The sequence below is a fragment of the Carassius gibelio genome, chromosome B3, assembly GCF_023724105.1.
Source record: "Carassius gibelio isolate Cgi1373 ecotype wild population from Czech Republic chromosome B3, carGib1.2-hapl.c, whole genome shotgun sequence".
In the NCBI taxonomy this organism is placed as follows: domain Eukaryota; kingdom Metazoa; phylum Chordata; class Actinopteri; order Cypriniformes; family Cyprinidae; genus Carassius; species Carassius gibelio.
The window spans coordinates 40,438,191-40,463,700 of record NC_068398.1 but is presented as its reverse complement, the minus strand read 5'-3'; the positions used below and the strand labels follow the sequence as shown (position 1 = coordinate 40,463,700).

The window sequence follows — 25,510 nt, the reverse complement described above, 5'->3', positions numbered from 1 at the left end:
TGAGATATAGTCATAGCGCAACCTGCAGGTAACAGGAAGTGACAAGATTAACACTGTTATGGACTCCTAGGAACAAATTAAAAAGGTTCAAAAAGTGTTAAATAGGCTGGCAACATGATAGAAACAGAATACATGCTAGTAACACTTAGCTAAGTGCTAAAGCATGCAACTATTGCATTGAATAAAGAAGTTAAGTATAGCTCCGCCTGCTGGCAACAGGAAATGACTTCTTTTATACAAACTAAAACATGTCTGATCTGCCTTAAACTTTGCATGTTTGGTAAGAGTACTGGCCTGAAGACATTTGCATGCCGATATTCAGTTACAACCATAACGTCACCACCTGTTGGCAGCAGGAAATGTGGCACAAATATTTACTATTTTATAAGCATAATGGCCTAATGTTCACTGTTCCTCCTATGGGCACCGGGTGGTGGTGAGCACGGGTGCGAGTGCCCTTTCATTGATGTTTGCAGCTTTAATTAGGGCTCAAGCCCGAAGGGGCAGCCTTCCAGCTATGTTTCACGTACATGCACGAAAATTGGCACACACATGTAACACACCAATACCTACAAAAAAGACTCTTGGAGCAAAATTCTGAACCCAACAGGAAGTCGGTTATTTTTAATATTATGAGCAAATTTTGTGTAATTTTGGTCATTTCCATGCGTTGTATTTTAACAAACTCCTCATAGAGATTTTTTCAGATCAACAACAAATTTGGTATGCCTAATCTAAAGGCCTTTGCGTATTAAATTGCGAAGATCTTGAGTTTTCGTCGAAGGGCATGTCCCTGGTGGCCTGGTGAATTTTGATGATTCGCCATGAAAAATGAAGTTGCTATAACTCGGACATACAATGTCCAATCTGCCCCCAAACGCTGCGACAGACTACTCCTAGAAATTTTTTGACATTTTCGGCTGCGTCCGAAATCGCATACTTCTCTACTATATAGTATGGAAAAAGCAGTATGCGACAAATTAGTATGTTTGAATATTTTGCCTTTATAAAAGAGCAGGCGAGAATTGCAATAACTCGCGAGATTCAGTTGTATGTATACTTAATTTGCATTCTAATATGCCTACTATAAATCACTTTGACATATTTCACTTATATTTACAACTTCAAATGCATATTCACTTTCACTTTTTTACTAAAGCCACTCGCTTGCGGTGAGCCCGGGTGTGAGGGCCCGTTCATCGCTGCTTGCAGCTTTAATTATTACTATTATCGTTATCACAAGTATATAAATTAATACTTTTATTTTGCAAGGATCCTTTAAATTGATCAAGCGTGACAAAGACATTTATACCAATATTTCTAAAAAAAATTTACATAAATTTTGTTCTTCTGAACTTTCTATCAAAGAAACCTGAAAATAATCTACTCATCTGTTTTCAACATAATAATAATAATAGTTTTTTTGAACAGCAAATCAGGATATTAAAATAATTTCTGAAGATCATGTGACACTGAAGACTGGAGTAATGATGCAGAAATTCAGCTTTGATCACAGAAATAAAATACAGGTCCTTCTCAAAAAATTAGCATATTGTGAAAAAGTTCATTATTTTCCATAATGTAATGATAAAAATTTAACTTTCATATATTTTACATTCATTGCACACCAACTGAAATATTTCAGGTCTTTTATTGTTTTAATACTGATGATTTTGGCATACAGCTCATGAAAACCCAAAATTCCTATCTCAAAAAATAAGCATATCATGAAAAGGTTCTCTAAACGAGCTATTAACCTAATCATCTGAATCAACTTATTAACTTTAAACACCTGCAAAAGATTCCCGAGGCTTTTAAAAACTCCCAGCCTGGTTCATTACTCAAAACCGCGAACATGGGTAAGACTGCCGACCTGACTGCTGTCCAGAAGGCCATCATTGACACCCTCAAGCGAGAGGGTAAGAATAGGCTGTTCCCAGAGTGCTGTATCAAGGCACCTCAGTGGGAAGTCTGTGGGAAGGAAAAAGTGTGGCAAAAAAACGCTGCACAACGAAGAAGAGGTGACCGGACCCTGAGGAAGATTGTGGAGAAGGACCGATTCCAGACCTTGGGGGACCTGCGGAAGCACTGGACTGAGTGTGGAGTAGAAACATCCAGAGCCACCGTGCACAGGCATGTGCAGGAAATGGGCTACAGAGAAGCAGCACTGGACTGTTGCTCAGTGGTCCAAAGTACTTTTTTCGAATGAAGGCAAATTTTGCATGTCATCCGGAAAACAAGGTGCCAGAGTCTGGAGGAAGACTGGGGAGAAGGAAATGCCAAAATGCCTGAAGTCTAGTGTCAAGAACCCACAGTCAGTGATGGTCTTGGGTGCCATGTCAGCTGCTTGTGTTGGTCCACTGTGTTTTATCAAGGGCAGGGTCAATGCAGCTAGTTATCAGGAGATTTTGGAGCACTTCATGCTTCAATCTGCTAAAAAGCTTTATGGAGATGAAGATTTCATGTTTCAGCACGACCTGGCACCTGCTCACAGTGCCAAAACCACTGGTAAATGGTTTACTGACCATGGTATTACTGTGCTCAATTGGCCTGCCAACTCTCCTGACCTGAACCCCATAGAGAATCTGTGGGATATTGTTAAGAGGAAGTTGAGAGAAGCAAGACCCAACACTCTGGATGAGCTTAAGGCCGCTATCGAAGCATCCTGGGCCTCCATAACACCTCAGCAGTGCCACAGGCTGATTGCCTCCATGCTACGCTGCATTGAAGCAGTAATTTCTGCAAAAGGATTCCCGACCAAGTATTGAGTGCATAACTGAACATAATTATTTGAAGGTTCAATTTTTTTGTATTAAAAAAACATTTCTTTTATTGATCGGATGAAATATGCTAATTTTTTTAGATAGGAATTTTGGGTTTTCATGAGCTGTTTGCCAAAATCATCAGTATTAAAACAATAAAAGACCTGAAATATTTCAGTTGGTGTGCAATGAATCTAAAATATATGAAAGTTTCATTTTTATCTTTACATTATGGAAAATAATGAACTTTTATCACAATATGCTAATTTTTTGAGAAGGACCTGTATAGCTGCAAGCAGCAATTACGGGGCCAAGCACTCCAGCAGCAAATTTAGGAGCTAAGCATGGCATGGAGAATCACACAAAGTGCATCAATGAACAATTAAACCAATTTTAGGATGATTGTATTTGAAATGGCTGAAAAATCATAAATACAACCAGTAGTAATGAGATTAAAAGGCCTATTACTTTTGACCAACAGGTGGTTCTGTAATCAAATCATTTTGGTGTGTTCTGGGTGACACGACAATAACACAAAAAAAGTTTATTGTCAATATGCTAAAGCATTGCAGAGATACAGCCTTAAGTGTCATTTTGGCATGATGCCTTGATTTTGTTGCGGTAGTATGCGAAAATGGTTTTGTGTATCAATACAAAATCCATAACATTTTGTCAGGACAGTCTAAAGATCATCGGATTCAATTTTAGTGGAAATTGGACTAACGGTTGATGAGGAGTTAGCAAAAGTAGGTTTGCAACATAAATCAAAATGGCGGACAGGAAGTTCGGCTTACTCTGGCATATTTGGTATCTATGTTGTCAGCATAAGCGAGGGAATATTTTGAGACCAGTTTCATTGTAATAGGATAATGCAATAAAAGGTTATTAGAATTTTTATAAGTGTAATTATTCGGGGTTTATTAATGGTTCATGACTGTTACCAAATTTATGTGGCATGGTCAGTATGAGGTGATAATGGCACATGCAAAGTTTGGTGCAAATATGTCAAAGCTTTGCAGAGATACAGCCTCAAATGCATTTTGGCACCCTTCCAGCAAAGTTGTTGATGCGCTAAATGTGAACCGTTTTGTATATCGACACGAAATCCATAACTTTTTGCCAGCATGGTCTCATGATCCATGTCAAATTTGGTGAAAATCGGACTAAAGGTCTAGGAGGAGTTCGAAAAAGTAGATATTCAACATTAATCAAAATGGCAGACGGAGTTCAGATATCCTATTAAAAAATTGGTATGTCTATTGTCACAACCCAATTGGCACAACACAAGGAATGCAATCAAAAATTATTACCATTTTTGTAAATTTCATAATTGAAGGTTAATGAATGGTTTATTACTCTTGGACAATAGGTGGCACTGTTACCAAATTTATGTGGCATGGTCAGTGTGAGATGACGATGACACAAACAAAGTTTGGTGCAAATATGTCAAAGCGTTGCAGAGACAGAGCCTCAAATGCATTTTGGCACCCTTCCAGCAAATTCGTTCATGCGCTAAATGAGAACTGTTTCGTATATCGACACAAAATCCATAACTTTTTCCCAGCATGGTCTGAAGATCCACGTCAAATTTGGTGAAAATTGGACTAACGGTCTAGGAAAAGTTTGAAAAAGTAGGTTTTCAACATTTATCAAAATGGCGGACAAGAAGTATGGCCAATTTTCGCATAATTGGTATCGATGCTCTCGGCATGACCGAAAGGATATAGTGAGACACTTTTCATTTTAATAGTCTAATTGATTCAAAAGCTATTAGCATTTTTGTGATATTTCATTATAACTCTTGACCACAAGATGGCACTGCTACCAAACTTTTTGAGTACATTCAGGGCATGGAGCCGAATATTTTTGTAATTATTTTCGTAACGATACGATGCTGCGTTCAAAAAATACAGCATTTTAAAACATAATTCAAAATGCCCAACGCCTAAAATGGCTGACATGGGAAATTTGCGTATTATACGACTCGACATGACTCACTGAATCTAAAGAGACCAGTTGTGTGATTTTTCACCTTTGGTGCTTGGCCCCTAATTACATTTTAAAATACATTCAAATAGAAAGCAGTTATTTAAATTGTAAAAACATTTCAAAATATTACTCTTTTTGTTGTAGTTTGGATCAAATAAATGCAGGTTTGGTGAGCAGAAGAGACTTAAAACATTACACATATTGCAGTTCAAAGACTTTTGACTAGGGGTGCTCCGGCCGATCGTTAATGCGCCTCTCGTCAGTAAAGCCGGTTATCTAATCAGCGGTTAATTCCATCAGGTGCGTGATTTCACATAGAGCAGCTGTTACTACACAGAGCCGTTGTTAATTGAGAAGATGCGCCAAAAAAACGCTGAAAATTAAGTGGATTTGCGCATCTTCTCTATTTGACAATGAAAAGACAATTTGTGAAGATGTTTCTTAACCAAACATTGTAAGAGCTCTCTCTGTGTCAGCAGCAGTGAGAACAATGATCTGAATGATCCGGTAAGACTTTGTCAAAGGTTTAACAGACTCGGGGAATCGTTGTCCTTTAGAAATGAGATCGAGAGGGTGTCTGAATTGAGATCGTGATCTTTAAACGATTAATCGTGCAGCTTTGCCGGGAATAATTGCCTGAACACTTTACTCGTGTATTTGCCGGAATTGCAGTGTGAAAGGGGCTTATGTGAGAGAGAGAGATTTCAGATTCTAAAACAGCTTATAGTTGCAATGGAGAAATGTCAACATATCCATAACACTCAATATTCTAATTCTATTCTTTAAAAAAGTCCAACTACCTTTCTAATCTTTTTGTATTATATTTTCTTTTCAATTTATTATGCAATTGTGTGTGTATATGTGTGTGCATATATATATATATATATATATATATATATATATATATTAGTGTTGCACGGTGCACCGATACTTCAAAAGTATCGCAATTCTTGGAAATTAAAAACTTCACGATTTCTAAGTTTATTAGAATTGATACTTCAAAGAATGACCGCATTCCAGATTTGTAAGAGATTTATTTCATGTTGGTGTGTGCAACGCACGCTTCCAGTGCCTCCCTATGGACGTCTGTGTTTTTTCTCCTTATAGGCCTAAGCCCTATTCGGACGGGACTAGTTTTACAGGGGGTCGTTAGAGAAATCTGCGTTTCACAGACGTACTTGGTGATTTTAATCCCGTCCGAATCTGCCACGTCTGTGTTTTTCTCACACAACATCTGTGATAATTCCAGAGCAAATTACCTACCGTTTTTCAGCAAACTCAGTGATCCTCTGAGAAAACTAATCCCGTCCGAATGCGAATGTCTGTGATTGCCGGTGATAATTATTTCACAACGCGTCTCCTTGTGTGTTTTGGCCAACGTGAATTACCGTAGATGCTCTTACCGCGCAGATGTTTGATATATTTGCTTAGCGGCAAATAAATGATAATAAAAAAATAATACAAATAATAAAATCAAGAGCAAGATCGCGTAAACTGTCAATACCGGCTATTGTAATATCAGCATCAGGTAAGATTACTCACGTTCATTTATGTACTCAGTTACATAGTGTTTTAATTACATTTAATAAAAAAAAAAAAAAGGAAAACAAGTTAAACTAAAGGAACCACACATTAACCCTCTCAGGCTCAAATTAAGTTTTAGTAACTTAGTAAATTTAGTAACCTATAGTAGTGTTTTTAGTACTCCAGATTCATAAAATATGTGTCTGGAGTAATAAGGTTTTTAGTTACTTTACTGTTGCAAATCTGCAATGCCTGCCTTGAGAGGGTTAACATGGTTTTGCTATACAAGCCATTTAGTATTTATTGTGTAATACTAAGGCAATCATTCTGAATGAATGCAATGCACTCATACAGAGCGCGTGATCTCTGTGACGCCCAGATGCACAAATCAGACCCTCCCACCTCTGTAATAAACACGGAGATACTAGTCCCGTCCGAAATGGTACAAGAAAATCACAGACGTCAGGTGGTAAGAATCGAAACTCAAACGTAGTTTAGAAAACTAGTCCCGTCCAAATAGTGCTATACACGCAGCAAAAAAGCACTACAGCGAGATGGCTGCATTAGTGGCTTTACTAAACTGATTTGGCTTTACTAAAATGTGTGCATAATCACATTAAATAGTTTAAATAAGTTGTTCAGTTTTCTAGCAGGACCCGCTGGGGAGATGAACTTCAGTGAACGTGAAATATGAGTCTAGTAGCAACGTAACTTCTGTGATGTCCCCGATGCGCGGGTCGGGGTGGGTAAAGAAATGTTACTTTATTTGCGGGCTGGGGCGGGACAAATAATTTCATAAAAACGGGACCCACGGGTTGGAAAAAACCTGACCCGCGCATCACTAGGCTGCATGTGCGAGCACAAGTGATACTGTGGCCGCCGGTCCACGACTGGTAGAAAAAGTTGATGCTCAATAAAGCTCACTGGCTGAGTTTTCTCCTCTGAAAGAAAAGGTTGCACAACTGACAGAATAAGTCAAAATATCTGAGATATTGCTGCTAAATTTTCTTTTCTTTTTTTTAAACTTGAATGCCATTGCTTAAATTGATATTTATCTTTTGACATTTAATCTTCAGAATTTCAGAAACATTGTTTAATATAATCGCTGTTCATATTTTTATTCAAAGTTCATAATCAAGATAAATTTATTACTCTTGTTTCTTATGATAACTGAGATAATGCTGCTAAATTGATTCTTTATCTTGAATGTCATTGCTCTATTTAATTTTTTATATTTTGATATTTCATATTTTGTTCAAATGTTTAATATATCTGCTGTCCATATGTTAATTTATTAGTGTGTTATATGATTAGAATGTTGTCCCGGTTTTAAAATAAAGCACATCAATGATATGTGAGAGTGTATTTTCCCTTTTCAGGAAAAGTATCGAAAAAGTATCGAAATTGCAATTCTTGACTAGGTATCGGTATCGTAACAATAATTTTGGTATCGTCACAACACTAATATATATATATATATATATATATATATATATATATATATATATATATATATATTAGGGGTGTAATGGTACGCAAAAATCACGGTTTGGTACGTACCTTGGTTTTAAAGTCACGGCTCGGTTCATTTTCGGTACAGTAAGGGAAAGAAATGCAAACATTGAACTGCAGGTTGTTAATTATTATAAACTTTTTTTTAACAATTCGTTTTTTTTTAAAAATACTTTTGAATAAAATATATATAAAATAAAAAAGAATAAGAAATAAAAGACTGCTGCAAAGCTCTCCACTAAATTAAATACTCTGTCTCAAATCAATATCTTTATATAATAAATAATAATAAAATATAATGAAAAATATAAATAAATAACTATGATTACAGTGCAGTATTACCAATACCAGCTTGTAGGCCTGCTCATATTTAAAAAAAAAAATATATATATATAACTTTTTTTCCAAAGTGTAAAGTGCAACATCAACAGTTTCAGTTTTTAGACCTGCTCAGATTTCATTATTGCGTTGGACCGATCGGAATTAAGAGCAAAGGTCTGTTTAAATGCCGACGGGAGCTGCGTTTGAATTACAATTGTTTTTTTTTCCCTAGTTGTAGTGATGTTCACCCTCGCGTGATGCCTTTTGAAAACCTTAGGCTGCTGACACACTGGCATATTGCACCTGTCAAACATAGTCTATTTTGCCATCAATATGTTGACGGTGTCCTTTATCAGTAGGCTTTATATTTATGCTCAACATGAAGTATAGATATTGTTGTCGAGAAGACAAGATCCTGGTCTGTCGGCGGTCTCCCTCTGTCACCTACAGTAGTGGCAGCAGTGCGCCAGCGCTGCGTCAGGCTCGATTCTGTTGTGTAAAGACACAGAAAACGCGAGGCAGCAGAATATGGGAGGCCGTTTGAGGCGAAACCCATTGAAAACTTGTGATACACACTGAAACACTTGTGCGTACAAGTGAATCACTTGAGATACACACTGAAACACTTGCGATACACACTGAATCACTTGCGATACACACTGAATCACTTGCGATACACACTGAATCACTTGCGATACACACTGTAACACTTGCGCATACATGTGAAACACTATAGATTTTGCAAATGTATGAAAGACATGCAGTTACATAGAAACTCTTTGCATATACCCTGTAATCGCCCACGTGCTGTTGTGCCTGCATAAGGACTGGACTTTCAAATATTCTCGCATGTGAGAGAGCATAAACATTTTCAGTGTGTCCGGAAGTCATTTCATTGCAACAGGAAGTTATAGCTCAAATATTCTCCATGGCTCCTCCCAAACTTGTTTAAAAAATGAGGTATTTGTTGTTATTCTTTACACTAGGCTTTTTCGTATGTGATCACTTGCGTGTTATTGCCAAATCTGTTTTTTTTTTTTTACATTTTCTTTCCCGTGCCTTTGGTTCATTTATTCAGAATATATGAGGAGAGTATTTGAGATATAACTTCCGGTTAGTGCGTTTAATTGTATTTATGTAAAAAAAATAATAATAATAATAATTGTATTATTTTATATTATTTTTTTTTCTCACGTTTTGAAAGGGTAAACTTTAGTTCACACTCCAATACAGTAGGTGGCGGGATTTGCGCTGAACGCAGAGACTACTGCCACTTAATATGTTCGTTTGGAAACACAAAAATGTACTTATGTTCCGCAGAAAAAATATTGCATCCGTTCATTCGGTACACACGTGCACCGTACCGAAAGCCCTGTACCGAAATGGTCTGGTAAAAATACACCTACCGTTACACCCCTAATATATATATATATATATATATATATATATATATATATATATATATATATATATATATATATATATATATATATATATATATATAAGGGATGTGCAACAGTGATCAAGTACTCGACCGCGACAGCGATGATCGATCACATAAATAATCAAAATATTATTTTTATTTTTTTATTGGTTATGGCAGCGCCCTGATCTCTGATTGGTTATCTTCCCACTTGATGCCTCAAAAGACGTTAGAAGACAGCTAATCATGGCCTCAAAGTCACGTTAGTGATGTCTGGTTTCCCTTTGAGAAGAACGATGAAAATACAGTCCAGGGTAAGCTGTGCAGCGCCAAGCTGTCACACACATACAACAAATATAATCCGCTATCATCTAAAATGTGTACATAAAATATCTGGCGATAACAGAGCGGAACTCAGACGAGCATTGAATCACTTGCCGTAAGACCTAAATGCAACGCAGGCAGAACCGAGAAGACGACAAAGCTGTTCGCTGAAATGGTGGTGAAAGATTTGCTGCCCATTAGTTTCAGGGACAGAGAAGGTTTACTTGTCCAGTGGTACCTGGCTGTTCCTGCAACATCTGTTCTAGCGGAGCGACTTTATTCCACTAAATGTGAACAGGCTGCGCACTCGGCTCTCATCTGAGCACGTAGACCGACTTATCTTTTTGAATAGACATTTGAATGTTTCACCGGTCGTGGTAAATATAATATCCATTTTTTTTAATAATATTATTATTTTAGTTTTGAGTTTTAGCCATAGTTAAAATATCTAGGCTATTTGGTCTGTTTTATACCTCATAATAGCTGTTTGGTTAAACTTGGTGAACCTTTTTCTTTATTTTTTAAAAACTACATTTCACCACTGGATCAAAATATGCTCCTAAAGTTATGCTGGAAGATAATGTTTCGTTAAAAAAAAATGTAGTTGAATAAAGTAGCAAAAAAAGAAAAAGTATCTTTATGTGTTAATTTTTAAATCACAGACAAATAATGAAATTTATAAAAGTCTTTATAAAATAAAAATGCACTGGATATATTTGTAGCCTAATTACATTAAACATGCATAGAGATGACGAAAATTATTTGTCATAGTTTTTATCTTAAATATATTTTAAATCTTATTCAATTATTTAGCAATAATCAGTGATTTCCATGCTGTTAAATAATATTTAAATAATATTTTGGTTTATCAGAAAGAGCTAATTGAATACAAAATATTAATTAAATATTAGAATACAAAGAAAATAACAGTAGTGACACGCAATTTTTTTTTTCAGATAAAAGTTGCAAGAGCTAGTCTATGTCTGATTAATTAACATGAACAATTATGCTGAAATCGCTGCATAACAGCTATAGCTGCAACTAACGATTATTTTTTCTGTCGACTAATCTAGCGATTATTTTTATTCCAATAAATAATTAATCTAATGTTCTTTTTTTATTAGCTAATAAATCCTTTGGATAACTTTACAAAAAAAATATAAGTACAACTTCTAATATAATATTTCAACCTTTATTCATTTTCAACCTATGTGGTTGAAGTTTTTACAGTATAAAATAATAAAGAGGAAAAGAAAATTATTTTACTATGGTAAATATGAGCTTATGATAGCATTTATAATTAAACCACAGTAGCCATACATTTACAGTTGTCTGAGACGTCATGAAATGTTCTTTAGCATCACAAACCATAAAGTGTAGTCAGGGTTCTGCTATGGTTTGGCATGGTTTCCAGAGATCTGGAGCTGCTTTGGGGTAGCTCGGTGGTTTGTGACTGTTGTCTCGCGGCGCGCTGTCTTTTAAGGGGACGTTCACATATCACGTATGCGCACTCAAGTTCGTTATTTTCAATCGAGCGGCAACCTCCCGCTCTCTGTCGTGAAGCCAATAAGGAAGTGACTAAAACTGCAATTCATCAACTGTCCGCTTGAGGCTGGCTGCAGAAGAGAGTCAGTCCCATAGACTCCCCATGTTAAAATGCCCAACTTTACAGCAGAAAAAAACATGTTTACAGCCTGGTTCAAAAAACGATTTTGGGCTATATTGCTAATTTTGCTCTTCATGACAACTGTGAGGGGGGTGATTTTTTTTATAACTCATTCATTTAAATTATATTAAGCCTTGAAGTTCTGCATAATTAAGGGCGTGGCCACCTGAGTGACAGGTGGATTGCCGCTGCTGACAATGCAGTCGCGCTAGGTGGGCGTGGCTTCAGCAATCAGCTCCCGCCTTTTTGCCCATTTCCGATTATCCGGGAGAGTCACGCGGTGATGAATATCAGACCTGAACCAGGAAGTTGGTCACCAGATCACACGGTAACCAGTTAAACCGTGACACCAGAGAGCGCCAAGATGTTTTTCTCTGAGGTGCTCGCGCATCGCAGTTGTGCTGCCGTGGTACACCATGTCGGTTTTACAAAGGGAACAAAAGGCCATTTTATTTGGCCTCTGTTTAAAGTATTTCCATACTTTTCATAACAGTGGTCTCTGTTTTTGTGATAGAATGCAACTTTCTCCATCCCCTGTATGCCATTACGCGAGATGTAAACAAACAGTGTGACGCGTCGACGCAGTTCACGCGCGTCGACGTTTTTTTGTAGTCGACGTAATCGACGACGTCGACGAGTCGTGGCAGCACTAATATCAGCAATTCGTTTCATGCTCATATAAGCAATGCACGATAATGATATTGCTCTTAAATGTTTTATTTTTCTATTATTATTGTTATATTATTACTGATGTTATAATAATGCAGCCAAGCTTTTTTTCCATCATATTTGTGGCCATAATTCAATTCATATGGCTTCGAAAACGCGCATGTGGTTTATGGAAAATAAAACTTAACTTAAAAATACAGCTTAATTACAACTATTACACTTAATATAGCACAAATCTGCCATACATTCACAATGAGAACTTTATAGGAATCTATAGTAAAATCTGTCCTTGCCCATTTTTCAGCACGCTGTCATGAAAACGCATCAGAGGAAGCTCGCTCGCGCTCTTTCTCTCTCTCTCTCTCTGTCTAACGCATAACTTAGCATCCTATTGTGCTGATACAAGTTGTAATGTTACGTCTGATATGCATCTCAGTTATCTTATTTATCATAGGATGTGTCATAGAATTAGCTTCCCTTTATTGGTATACTCTTCACCTCAGGCAGATATTTCTAGCTCCTTTATTAATAACATTGCTTCATCGTAATCATAATCTAACCTGTCCTAATCATGAGTTCATGTTTTCATAGACAGATTTTCATGTCAGATTTAAAAAAAAATATTTTTTCATTTTCATAATTTTCAGATTTTTTCATTATTTACATTATGGCCATGTCACCCCCCCCCCCCCCCCCCCCGCATTAAGCCCCACCCCCGATTAATCGATTAATCGTTTTGAAACCTATCGATGATCGAAATGAGAAATTTCCCAAAATGCCCATCTCTAATATATATATATATATATATATATATATATATATATATATATATATATATCGATAATATAATACGATATATATCGTATTTTCCAGATCTATAAGTCGCACTTTTTTTCATAGTTTGGCTGGTCAGGTGCGACTTATTTATCAAAATTAATTTGACATGAACCGAGAGTAATTTTCAGGCTAGGCTTTTTCAAGTCAACTTAAAAGTTAGCCTACAAATTTCATCTAGTTTTTTTAACTAATCTTATATTGTTACTGCACACATCTGTATATGTTGTTCATACTGTATATAATGAACTAAGAGACGAGACATGAACCAAGAGAAAACATTACCGTCTACAGCCACGAGAGGGCACTCTATGCTGCTCAGTTTTCCTGTAGTCTACCACTGAGCAGAATAGAGTGCCCTCTCGTGGCTGTAGACGGTAATGTTTTCTTTAGATTCTTGGTTCTAAATAAATGGACTTATAGTCCAGTGCAACATATATATGTTTTTTTCCTCATCATGATGTAATTTTGGACTGATGCGACTTATACTCAGGTGTGACTTCTAGTCCGGAAAATACGGTATATATATATATATATATATATATAATTTTTTTTTTTTTTTTTTTTTTTTTGTCAAGAGACCCGGTACTTCGGACCAAGTCGGTAATACATTTTTTTAAATGTGACGGTACCAGGTATCTTTAAGTACCGGTAGTACAGAGGGACCCGTTCAAACCCGTTCAAAATTCTTGACGCATACAGCGTTATGATTTCCGCAAAGCAAAAAACGAGGACGGAATCTCAAAATCCAGTCATGAAAAAAACTTACATTTTAATATGGACAGTCACGGAATTTGTCAAAGTTAGCATAAATTAATCAAATCAAATCTCCATATGGACCATTATCTGTAAATGTTAAACTGCAAAAGTTGTTTGAAATATGAATCCTGCATGTTCTGTGCGTCTCTGTGTGAATGATCGAATGGCAGAGACGTGCGGGTTTGTTTACTACATAGACTAAAGCACGTGACGCTTGCATTAATTTCAGCATCTGAGCTTGAGGGTTCTCTCTCCATGAAGTGATCTGTACTTTGCGAATCATGTCAATGGACGCACAGCGCACCTGTATCTGACACTCTGTAAACTCTGTGTGAAGGCGCACTACTCACCGTCGCTTTACTGATAGTGTTTCTCACACATGCAAAGAGAGATAGACAGTGGGCCGAGGGTCCGTTTCTGCTTTACTTTTCGAAATGGATGATCCCCATGGAGGGAGAACCTGGATTTGTAAAGTTGGGATGGTTGTTTTATTATCAACGATATGAAAAGTGTTGCCACTCCGAAGTTTGTTGCACATTTTCCCCAAAATCATTTTGCACGAACCGTAAACATGCAGGCAAATGCGGTTGCCTACTATATTAGTTGAGCCAATAGCGCAGAAAGATACTGACATGGGATTATTATTAACCAATCAGATGTAGCTTATTTATAACAGCTGTTACACGGATGATTTAGCTATCAGACAGGAGCAGCAGCACCGCATCGATATCGTTAAGGACATTCTTTGTGTGATTGTAAGTATTCATTTAATTAGAATATGATATCTATATAAAATGTTTATTTTGTACACTGTGTTGTTCAAACGTGTGTAAGTGTCTCGTTAGTGTCGTTTTTTTAGTAGGGTAACGTTTCAGCTGGCGAACTAGCAGTAGCCAGTGCCGTTGAGAATATCATATTTAACTAGCATCATGCGATTAAATATTTGTTTTGGTGTAAGCATTCCATTCTCACGGTAACACTTTCATCCAGCTCACATAGACTAAAGCTCCACTGTATGTTGGCGGCTAATTACCTTAGACCGTTTTGCAAACGTTCGCCAAAAGCTCAAGGCAAACATGAACATGAACCTGTTGATGTTTAATACATATTTTTAATTATCAGTTACATCTGACATAACGTTAAAGGGTCAGTATTCTAATATTCTAACCAATATTCAAAGCGGAGAGCTAAGAGCTCTAATGTTAGTTAGAACTGTATGTAATAGAAATAAGATTATTACTATCAAAGAACATAAACTGCATGTAAAAGAAACAAGATAAGTATATCTATCAAAACACATAGGCTATCAAACAGAGCAGAGTTATAATGTACATAAACGTGTCATACAGATTTACTTCTGCAGGAGTAGCAAACACACCACTCCCCACTTGTACACACACATCTTCAAGTCATCTTCAAGTGACCTATTGTCACAGTTTACACTGACAGAGGTTTGTACATGGCAGCTCATGCAGTTTACATGTCCATCTACCCTTAACACAATTCGTTTTTTTACACAAGCAGTGCACAAGTTCCAGTATGATGGCCTCTGGAGCTGGAGGAAGTGTCATCCAGTCCACTCCGTAGAAATCTCATACCATCTTCCAGCCATGATTTACAGGATGAGGAATGTCTGGCATGCACTCAAGACTCCTTCTGTGTACTGCAGCCTGATAGCTTGCCCGCCGCATGTGTTATTTTTTTCATCTATTCTTCTTTGTTTGTTTTCTTTCCACCTAATTTTTCTTTCTTTCTACCTATCTATCGAAATGTATTGCCTTAACTTTCAGGCTAGGCTTTTTCAAGTCAACTTAAAAGTTTGCCTACAAATTTCATCTAGTTTTTTGAACTAATCTTATATTGTTACTGCACACATCTGTATATGTTGTTCATACTGTATATCTATTCTGCTCTTATATACAATATATTTAATTTATATTACTGTTAACCATACTACTTTCTTAACTGTATACTACTGTCCATACTGCACTGTACAGTACAGGTCAAAAGTTTGGTACTATTTTTTATGTTTTTGAAAAAAGTCTCTTCTGCTCATCAAGCCTGCATTTATTTGATCAAAAATACAGAAAAAAAAAACAGTAATACTGTGAAACATTATTACAACTTAAAATAATAGTTTTCTATTTGAATATAGTTTTACAAATTATTTATTCCTGTGATGCAATGCTGAATTTTCAGCATCATTACTCCAGCCTTCAGTGTCACATGTAACATCCAGTTTATCACATGATCATTTAGAAATCATTCTAATATTCTGATTTATTATTAGTGTTGGAAACAGTTCTGCTGTCTAATATATTTGATGAATAAAAGGTTAAAAAAAACTGCATTTATACAAAATATATTTTTTTTAATAATATAGATCATTACCATCACTTTTTATCAATTTAACACATCCTTGCTGAATAAAAGTATTGATTTTATTTAAAAAAAGAAAGAAAAAAAATACTGACCAGTATTGTATATTGTTGTTATATTGTTGTTTACTTTTTATTCATCAAAGTATCACATGTTCTGAAAAAATATTAAGCCGCAGAATTGTTTCCAGCTTTGATAATGAATCATCATATTAGAATGATTTCTAAAGGATCATGTGATAATGATAAAAAAAAATTCAGCTTTGCATCACAGAAATAAATGATAATTTAAAGTATAATAAATTTAAAATGAATTATTTTAAATTGTAATAATATATCACAATATTATTTTTTTTCTGTTTTTGATCAAATAAATGCAGCTTGATAAGCAGGAGAAACTTTTTTCAAAAACATTAAAAATAGTAATGTTTCCAAACTTTTGACCTGTACTGTATGTCTAATATTGCACTGCCTGTCTATACAATATAAGACCAACCTACCTTTGCAGTTTCTTCAACTAATACTGCCTTTGTTTTATCTTCGTGATATTTATGAAATGGCTTTAGCATTCCCTGTGGGTTTGACTAACTGGTTTGTAGGTTCCTGGCTTTGTAACTTGTATGCCTGTACTGCCTCTTCTGCAATGATACCTTCTCTGCCCTCAAGGTTTTTTCACAGAAACACCTATTTAATACATTTCTCCCAACTTATGTCTGTGAAGGGAATGGTGGGTCCACCACTTCCCTCAAATATACGCATACAGCACTTCATGTTTTGCCATTTCATCCAAGTTAACATCGGCGGGGAAAAGAGTATTGTCTGTCTCGTTCTTTCATGACGTTGTGTTTCCAAGCAATAACATTGTTAAATGTGTTAAATCAGAAGGGTGTATTAAAGATTACAAAGAAATGGCAGGACATCGTATGACAAAAGGTGGTTACATAAAATAAAAAGAGTACAAATGGATAACGTTACCTCTAAATTCTCATTTTGTGTCAAACTGAATATGTAGTAGAATTTGGTAAAATAGTTCTTATCTTAAATAGTACAATCTTAAATCCTGTTGCGAAGTGCGCCAGTGTGTTCACAAACGCGTCACCACCGACAACACCGACACTTTCCACGCATGCTATTGGATGAAGGCAACAAATACGTCATGCAGGTCGGACCCCGCACGTAGCTGCTTGCTCTATTCACCGGGAAAATAACCTGAAAAAAGTTACTGATAATATAGAAATGGACAAAGTGTGTGAGTGGCAACAATTTTTTTTGCTTTGTTGAAAAGCATAGCGGTTACATATAAAAAACTGGGTTATCACAGATGGTTTGAAAACACGAAATCTCCCCTCGGCCCACCGTCAAAGAGAGAGCGAGAGTCTTGCCACGCTGAATCGACACGCTACATGTAAACTATATTCTTTGTTGTCTTCTCCTGTCTAAATAATGGAGTTCATTTAGAATTATTCATATTTTTCGAACAAGCAGAAGATATGCAGGTTTCTCCGGTAGTGGGTGGAGCTAAAGCGCAAATGGCAATTTCATTGGCTGGCGCTGATCTAGTACCGTCCCTGCATAATATATTGTTAGTATGGTGGTAGAATTAATAATAGTATTATCTTTAAATAATAATTAATATGATCCATTATTATTTTTTATTTTTTTACAGAAACCCTGAATGACCAAAAATATCTTAACAGGGCTCCAAACAAAAAAATCGACTAAGGAGCCATTGGCTCCTATAAGAAAAAAACTTAGGTTCCAAATTATATTTTAGGTGCCAAAGAATAAACATGTTTTATGTGTTTTATTTAAATTATTTATTTTACATTTTAACTTTTTAATCATACTGACGTGTTTATGTCTCATCTTTTCTTGACTTTATCAGCATTTTAATCCATCTTGTAGATGACCTGGGAATGAAAGTTCACTTAAAGTGAGAGCTAAATGTTTTTCCCAACTTGAAATATACAGTCATGCATTTTTCATTACACAAAATCTGTACCAATATCATGGACCATAAGCATCACTTGGCCCCTGAGTATAGTTTGGGGTCCTCCTCAATGCATCCTTTAAATGTTGTCATACTCTCTTAAAAATAAAGGTGCTTCATGATACCATAGAAGAACCTTTTTTCCTATGAAAAGGTCAGAAAGAGATTATTCTTCAAACAGCCTTTGACTGAATGGTTCTTTGTGGAACCAAAATTGTTCTGTGAAGAACCTTTTAAGCTCCTTTATTTTTAAGAGTGCATGTCTTTCACACTTTCAGTCAGTTTTTCTTATTTAGTAAAATTAAATTTTATAGGAGGAGTTGAATCATGTAGACAACAGGTTAAGTAAAAATATTCAAATTCAATAGCTCATAAATATAGCAAAATGCTCCTCTTTGTGGTTATATTTCTAGCTGACTGATGATGGACACCGAAAGGTTACTGAGGTTAATATTTGTTTGCAATGTTTACCAGCTTTACACGTTTTCCGCAGTTTGAAAGTGTTGTACTGTAGAATCTCTTATAAAATAGCCTACCTTGTGATGTTAATTCATGTTCATTATGTACTCTAGTAGTAAAGAGCAAGGTATGATAGGTTCACGTGCTGCTTGAACTAAGGCACTACTCGCGATCGCGCCTGCCGCATTAGGGGCCGTTCACATGTCAAGTCTTTTGCGCGCTTAAGTTCATCATTTCAGATGTAGGCACGCGGTATGTATGCGTGCTCATAATGGAAGCGACACGCACGTTTTTTTCCAGGCGCGCCCGCACCGCATCAAGTTAAAAACATCTCAACTTGTCAGAATCCCGCAAGCGTGCACCACAGGTCATGTGACAAGAACCAACCAATCAGCTTCATCCTTTCCAGTACCAACGAAAGTTCAGCCAAGATGAAGGAACAGCTGATCATAGCTGTATATGGACAGCCATTTTTTAAATTTATTTAGTAAAAGAGCTACTGCAAGCGATTTTTAGTGCTGCAAATCCATTTATCCTTTGCTGAAATGTACACGTCTTTATGGAGAGAGCAGGTCATGGTAGCTTAGCAACGGTAGACGCCTCAGGAGTGCAAGAGCCCGAAGGGTTTTGGAAAAAAATCAGAAAGCAGCACGACTAGCACTTTGAATAGCGAATATGAATTTTGAATATTTTTAAAGCTGATACTTTGTAAATTAAAAAGTAACAAAGCACAAAGCTTTTTGCGATTACTGGACGGTAAGTACACTTCAAATAATGAAGTTCATGCATTAACAGAACACAGCATGGACTAAGATCTTGTTTAGAAGAAGCCTTATGATTATAAACGAGAACTGTTAACGATATTGCCAATATCCACACAGATGACAGCTTTAAGTGTTGTAGTTTGTTCAAGTTATGAACGAAATAGACACTGTTTTTCTGCACTTTCTCTTCAAGTCTCCATCATTTCTCTCTCTCTCGCGCGTTTATCAGGTGTGTGTCAGCGCTGCTGCTCTTTTCCCACTAAAACTTAGATGCGCATTCTCTCAATGCGCGAACATAACAAAAGATGTGAATGTAAAACAATCAGGAAAAAAGGCATTATTTTAAGAGATAACATGTAAATACATATGCCTAATCGCCAGTGGCGACCTCAGCAAAACATTCACTTGCATTTTAACATTTATGGTCACAAATGCGACCATTTTAGTCGCAGTTTGGAGCCCTGCTTAAGCATCACTACCAGTCTTAAATTCAGTTAGAATGACAAATATGCATTCAATAGGCCTAAAAGTTAACTTTTACATAAAGGCATTGTGCTAAAAATATTACTATTATTTAGTAAAATGTATGTGATACTGCTACTACTGTTGAAAAAATTCATAAAACTTTATTTTTTTAAAGAAATAAATCACACAATATTTCTTCCATGTTTGAATTTTGATAGTAAATCCCCTTTATTTACCAAAAATAAAATGTGTTTAAATTTCATAAATTAAAAGACAAATAAAATTTTTATGAAACTTGTTTACTGTCTTAAATAATTATATAACTTGCAGAAAAACTTTAAACATAATTGTAAATAAGTATAAAGAATGGCATTGGTGTTATTTTTAGTGATAAAAAGTTATTATTTTTTTAATTAGCATATTTTTGTGTTTTGCTTTGGTACCAAAATTGGTAGGGGTGCTCCGATCACGATCGGCCCGATCGTTATGCACATCTCATCAGTAAAGCCGGTTCTCTAATCAGCGGTTAATTCCATCAGGTGTGGGATTTCACATAGAGCAGCTGTTACTACACAGAGCCGTTGTTAATAGAGAAGATGCCCAAATCACGTTAATTTTCAGCGTTTATTGGCGCATCTTCTCAGTTAACAACCTGCACCTGATGGAATTAACCGCTGATTAGAAAACCACTTTACTGACGAGATGCGCATTAACGATCGGGCCGATCGTGATCGGAGCACCCCTAAAAATTGGTACAGAGAACAGTGGATTTTCACTTGTATCGGTACCGAATACTGAAAATTTGGTACCGTGACAACAATAATTGTATATATATATATATATATATATATATCCCTCTGAGCCATGTGAGGCACTTTTTGTTACAGATGCGCATGCTTTATTTGACTACTTTTGGACTATTGAACAAAAACACTACTCCAATTCTAACGCCTGGAAGAGCCCGGATAATTATTTATATGTCAGATTGGATTAATCTAAAAATAAATCAGTCATATACACATAAAGGGTTCTTGAGAGTGAATAAAACGTGGCCTAATTTTATTTTTGGGTGAACTAACCCTTTAATATCTTTCTTGCGGTGAACACAAAAGAAAAAAAAATATTTTGAAGAATGTGGGTAACCAAACAGTAGCTGGTGCACATTTGATAGTAGAAAAAATACTGTTCAACTGTCTGCTGATACACATTATTTAAAATAACATTTATCATGATATCAGAATATTGTTATGTTTTGTGAACAAATGTTCTGTATGTGTATCATGGCCTTATTTCAGTGACTTAAAATAAATTTTTTCACTAATCATAAATAAACTTTGTTTTTTTTTTAAAAACACAAACATGTAGTGTTACAATTAAGTTATTTATTTATATATATATATATATATATATATATATATATATATATATATATATATATACACACACACATACACACACACACATTCTCCAGGGCTCAAAAATATTTTTTAAGCCTAATGTACCACAAACATTAAAGATGAATGAAGAATAAACACCAACCTCCTTGTTCCTCGTGTTTTATTTCTGGTTCCTCGTGTTGTATTCTCCAGGTTTCTGGTTCCTCGTGTTTTATTCTCCAGGTTTCTGGTTCCTCGTGTTTTATTTCTGGTTCCTCGTGTTGTATTCTCCAGGTTTCTGGTTCCTCGTGTTTTATTTCTGGTTCCTCGTGTTGTATTCTCCAGGTTTCTGGTTCCTCGTGTTTTATTCTCCAGGTTTCCGGTTCCTCATGTTTTATTCTCAACATTTCTGGTTCCTGGTCTTTTATTGTACAGGTTTCTGGTTCTTCGTTTTTTATTCTCCAGGTTTCCGGTTCCTCGTGTTTTATTCTCAACATTTCTGGTTCCTGGTCTTTTATTGTGCAGGTTTCTGGTTCCTCGTCTTTTATCGTGCAGGTTTCTGGTTCCTTGTCTTTTACTCTCCAGGTTTCCGGTTCCTCGTGTTTTATTCTCAACATTTCTGGTTCCTGGTCTTTTATTGTGCAGGTTTCTGGTTCCTGGTCTTTTATTGTGCAGGTTTCTGGTTCCTCGTCTTTTACTCTCCAGGTTTCCGGTTCCTCGTGTTTTATTCTCAACATTTCTGGTTCCTCGTCTTTTATTCTCCAGGTTTCTGGTTCCTCGTGTTTTATTCTAAAAATTTCTGGTTCATCGTCTTGTATTGTGCAGGTTTCTGGTTCCTCTTGTTTTATTGTGCAGGTTTCTGGTTCCTCGTGTTTTATTTCTGTTTCCTCTTGTTTTATCGTGAAGGTTTCTGGTTCACTCGTGTTTTCTTCTCTCTCCGATTTTACAAACTCCATCTTCACAGCAGCAGATCTCAGTTCAGATGATAAACTCCTCCAGATATTCCTGCTCGCTTCAAAACTCAGTCACGACTGTGAGGACGAGAATATTACAGGTATTTACTTAACTGATTCAAAAACTTTGTCTTTTTAGAAACACATCTAACCGTTTGTATTAAGGCAGCATACCGACGTAACAACAACAGAGAGCGCGGTGAAACACTTCTTGCTCTGAGGTTTAATTGTGTTTGTCAAACAAACAAAATGTGTTTAGCGCCTCCCGCTGGACTGGAGCGAAGCGAAGAAAGGAAGAAAACCCAGGACGTTGTAAGGATGTCGCCAGTTCGTCATCATTTAGCCCCAAGAGGGTCTGGCTGCAGACATTTGGGCGAGTGGAGCTCCACTCAAGAGCGGAAATACGTCACCTCCACTAGCGACGCCGCCGCCATTTTGGACCGGGCCACACTTTACGTAGAATTACGTCGCCTCCACTAATGACGTGGCCGCCATGTTGGTCCGGGTAACACTTTACGTAGAATTACGTCGCCTCCATGGGGGCGAGTGGAGCTCCATTTAAGAGGGAAAATATGTCACTACCACCAAACTTTCGTTTTGTATTACTTGTTATATACACGTATGGTGCTTTGCCAGTTATGTCACCTCTTTGTACGTAATGTTAATAGACCCTTTTACAGTTGGTAAACAAGGTGACGTATTTGTGTGGGCGGGGCTTAGCTGGAGGCAGAAAGATTGAGAGGCATTGTCGGTACACGATCCGTCCACCTGCACGATCCGTTCAGCGCATGCGTAGTAGACTCTTTAGAAAACGCACATGCGCAAATGATAATTCTGTTTTGTGACGATTTACGACGCTGCACGATCCGTTCCACGCATGCGCAAATTTGTACCGCGAATTCCCTCACAGCGAAAGAAAATGGAGTTCAGCGGAAGAAATGAGAAGTTTGCCCTTTACGATGCCGTTAGGCAATATTTGGTTGACGGGTTAGTGGATACGGTGTTAAAGAAGAAGGTCTCACGAATGGCTGCAAATTTACATCATATGATATATTCAAAAATAGAAGATCATAACAAACAGTTCAAGTCAAGGTGGGTCAGATGTACACCAATAATGCGATTCTTTCCAATGATCAGAGTAAGAAGTTAATCGCAGTAAGATGTTTACATGACTGGAGCAAACCTCTTCACTTCTACATGCAGTTTTTATTTTCTGATTATTCACACATAGCCTAATGCAGCAGAGCACAAATGATGAACTCCTATACTGTCCACTGTTTTAATTTATGTATATTAAATAACAAACGGGTTCTTATGGATGTATTTTGTTATTCTGTGCCGTGATGAACACTGCTGTCATGTTATCTGAGCTGTTTCTGGATGAAGGGAGAATGCTGACAGCGAGTCGTGTTGACAGAGTTCAGGGAAAACTTCCTAATTTCTGTATTAAAATTTTAGTTTTTTATTGGTTGTGTGATATTTTAATTTTGTGAGCTACTGATTTTGAGTTTTATTTAGATATAAGCTGTAGTAATCTAAATTAACACACCTAATAGAAATATTTCACACAGTGTTTAATAAATCTGTATAATGTATGAGATTCATGTTTTACATTTGAATTATTGAAATTGACAAACTTCCATAATATTCTAATTATGTGAGACCTACATGTATTTACTTTGTGCATGTTATGGTTTAAATGAAAATACAATAATATACAAACCTTAACTCATAATAACTGTTTAATTTAGGCTGAAAAGATGTCTTTAGGCCCCTTTTGAAAGACCCAAAACATCTTATGTTGTAGTGTAGTCTTAATTTTTGATATTTTATTTTATCATAGGAGGAACAGGTAGAAGTGGAGGAGCTGCCCCTCACATTGAAACACATGTACGAGGCAGAATACATTGTGAGGAACAGTGTTGGGCTTTTCACTGGCCAGATGCAAGAGCCAACATACATGTTCATGGATCATGATGACCGAAGGGAAGCATGGAGGGAGCTGGAGTTAATGCAGTGCCATGCTATGGAGCCCTTCACATTCATTTTTGAAAAAATCAAGGACATGGAAACCTTTATGATTATTTGCAAAGACACCCTCAACCTGAGAGTAAATGCTGGAGTTGGCCTGCACAGTGACCCACACTCTGTGTGAGTGTGTGTGTGAGAAAGGAAGTGTGTGTGTGTGTGTGTGTGTGTGTGTGTGAGAGAGAGAGAGAGAGAGATAGAGGGGGAGAGAGAGAGAGAGAGTGTGTGTGTGTGTGTGAGAGGGGGAGAGAGAGAGTGTGTGTGTGAGAGAGAGGGGGAGAGAGTGTGTGTGTGTGTGTGTGTGAGAGAGAGAGAGCGAGAGGAAGGGTAGGAGAGTGTGTGTGTGTGGGAGAGAGGGGGAGAGAGAGTGTGTGTGGGAGAGAGGGGGAGAGAGAGAGAGGAAGGGTAGGAGAGTGTGTGTGTGTGTGGGAGAGAGAGGAAGGGTAGGAGAGTGTGTGTGTGTGTGAGAGAGAGAGAGTGTGTGTGTGAGAGAGAGGGGGAGAGAGTGTGTGTGTGTGAGAGAGAGCGAGAGGAAGGGTAGGAGTGTGTGTGTGTGTGTGTGTGGGAGAGAGAGTGTGTGTGGGAAAGAGGGGGAGAGAGAGAGAGGAAGGGTAGGAGAGAGAGTGTGTGTGTGTGGGAGAGAGAGGAAGGGTAGGAGAGTGTGTGTGTGAGGGAGAGAGAGAGAGAGTGTGTGTTTGTGAGAGAGAGAGAGAGTGTGTGTGTGTATGTGTGAGAGGGAGAGTGTGAGAGAGATAGGTTGGGAGAGTGGGAGAGAGAGAGAGAGAGAGAGAGTCTGTGTGTGTGAGAGAGGGTGAGAGTGTTTGTGTGTGAGAGAGAAAGCCAGAGATCATTTTTACTGTTAAATAAAACTTCTGTGTGCACACATGCTTCTTTCAAGTCATTTCCATTGTCAGTTTGAAATACTATATAACGTTTCCCCACACTTGTTTGTAGTTCTTTCTTCATGTAAGTGCAGATAGTCTTGGCAGAAATGCACTATGTTCTTTGTTGTCTTCTGTAAACAACATTGAAGGGATTATTTCCCTCACTTCGATTTATATATATATATATATATATATATATATATATATATATATATTAGTCTATATAGACCCATACTAATACAAAATTACTAACTTAAAGGTTAACTATTAGTCAAGTCTGCTTTATTGTCAATTCTTCCACATGTACAGTACATACATACAGAGAATCGAAGACCCCCGGTGCATACAGATATTATTAACAGTACAGCCTAAAAATCTAGGTCAAATATAAAATGTAGATACAACTATACAATAAGGGAATGTAAAAAAG

General features: G+C 36.8%; 1 protein-coding gene and 1 long non-coding RNA gene across 8 annotated transcripts in view; one reads left to right on the top strand and one right to left on the bottom strand.

Annotated features, from left to right (window-relative positions):
• LOC127953353 (zinc finger protein 665) overlaps window positions 1-25,510 on the bottom strand; it is a 376,772-nt gene that overhangs the window by 2,970 nt on the left and 348,292 nt on the right. Inside the window, exon 1 of one of the 2 annotated variants that reach the window (XM_052552562.1) lies at window positions 21,379-22,171. The exons of the other annotated variant lie outside the window; for it this stretch is intronic. Coding sequence (XP_052408522.1) covers window positions 21,379-22,171 — 793 coding nt within the window. Of the gene's footprint in view, window positions 1-21,378; window positions 22,172-25,510 lie in introns of those variants that run through there. 2 annotated transcript variants of the gene reach the window in all.
• LOC127953460 (uncharacterized) lies at window positions 21,345-25,079 on the top strand. 6 transcript variants are annotated; one of them, XR_008153190.1, is made up of 7 exons: window positions 21,387-21,428; window positions 21,459-21,509; window positions 21,651-21,860; window positions 21,891-21,920; window positions 21,981-22,269; window positions 22,428-23,260; window positions 24,012-25,079. It is a non-coding gene; the product is annotated as an uncharacterized LOC127953460 (long non-coding RNA). The 6 variants fall into 6 exon arrangements; XR_008153186.1 differs by having other exon boundaries at window positions 21,388-21,428; window positions 21,651-21,740; window positions 21,771-21,920; XR_008153189.1 differs by having other exon boundaries at window positions 21,389-21,428; window positions 21,651-21,740; window positions 21,861-21,920.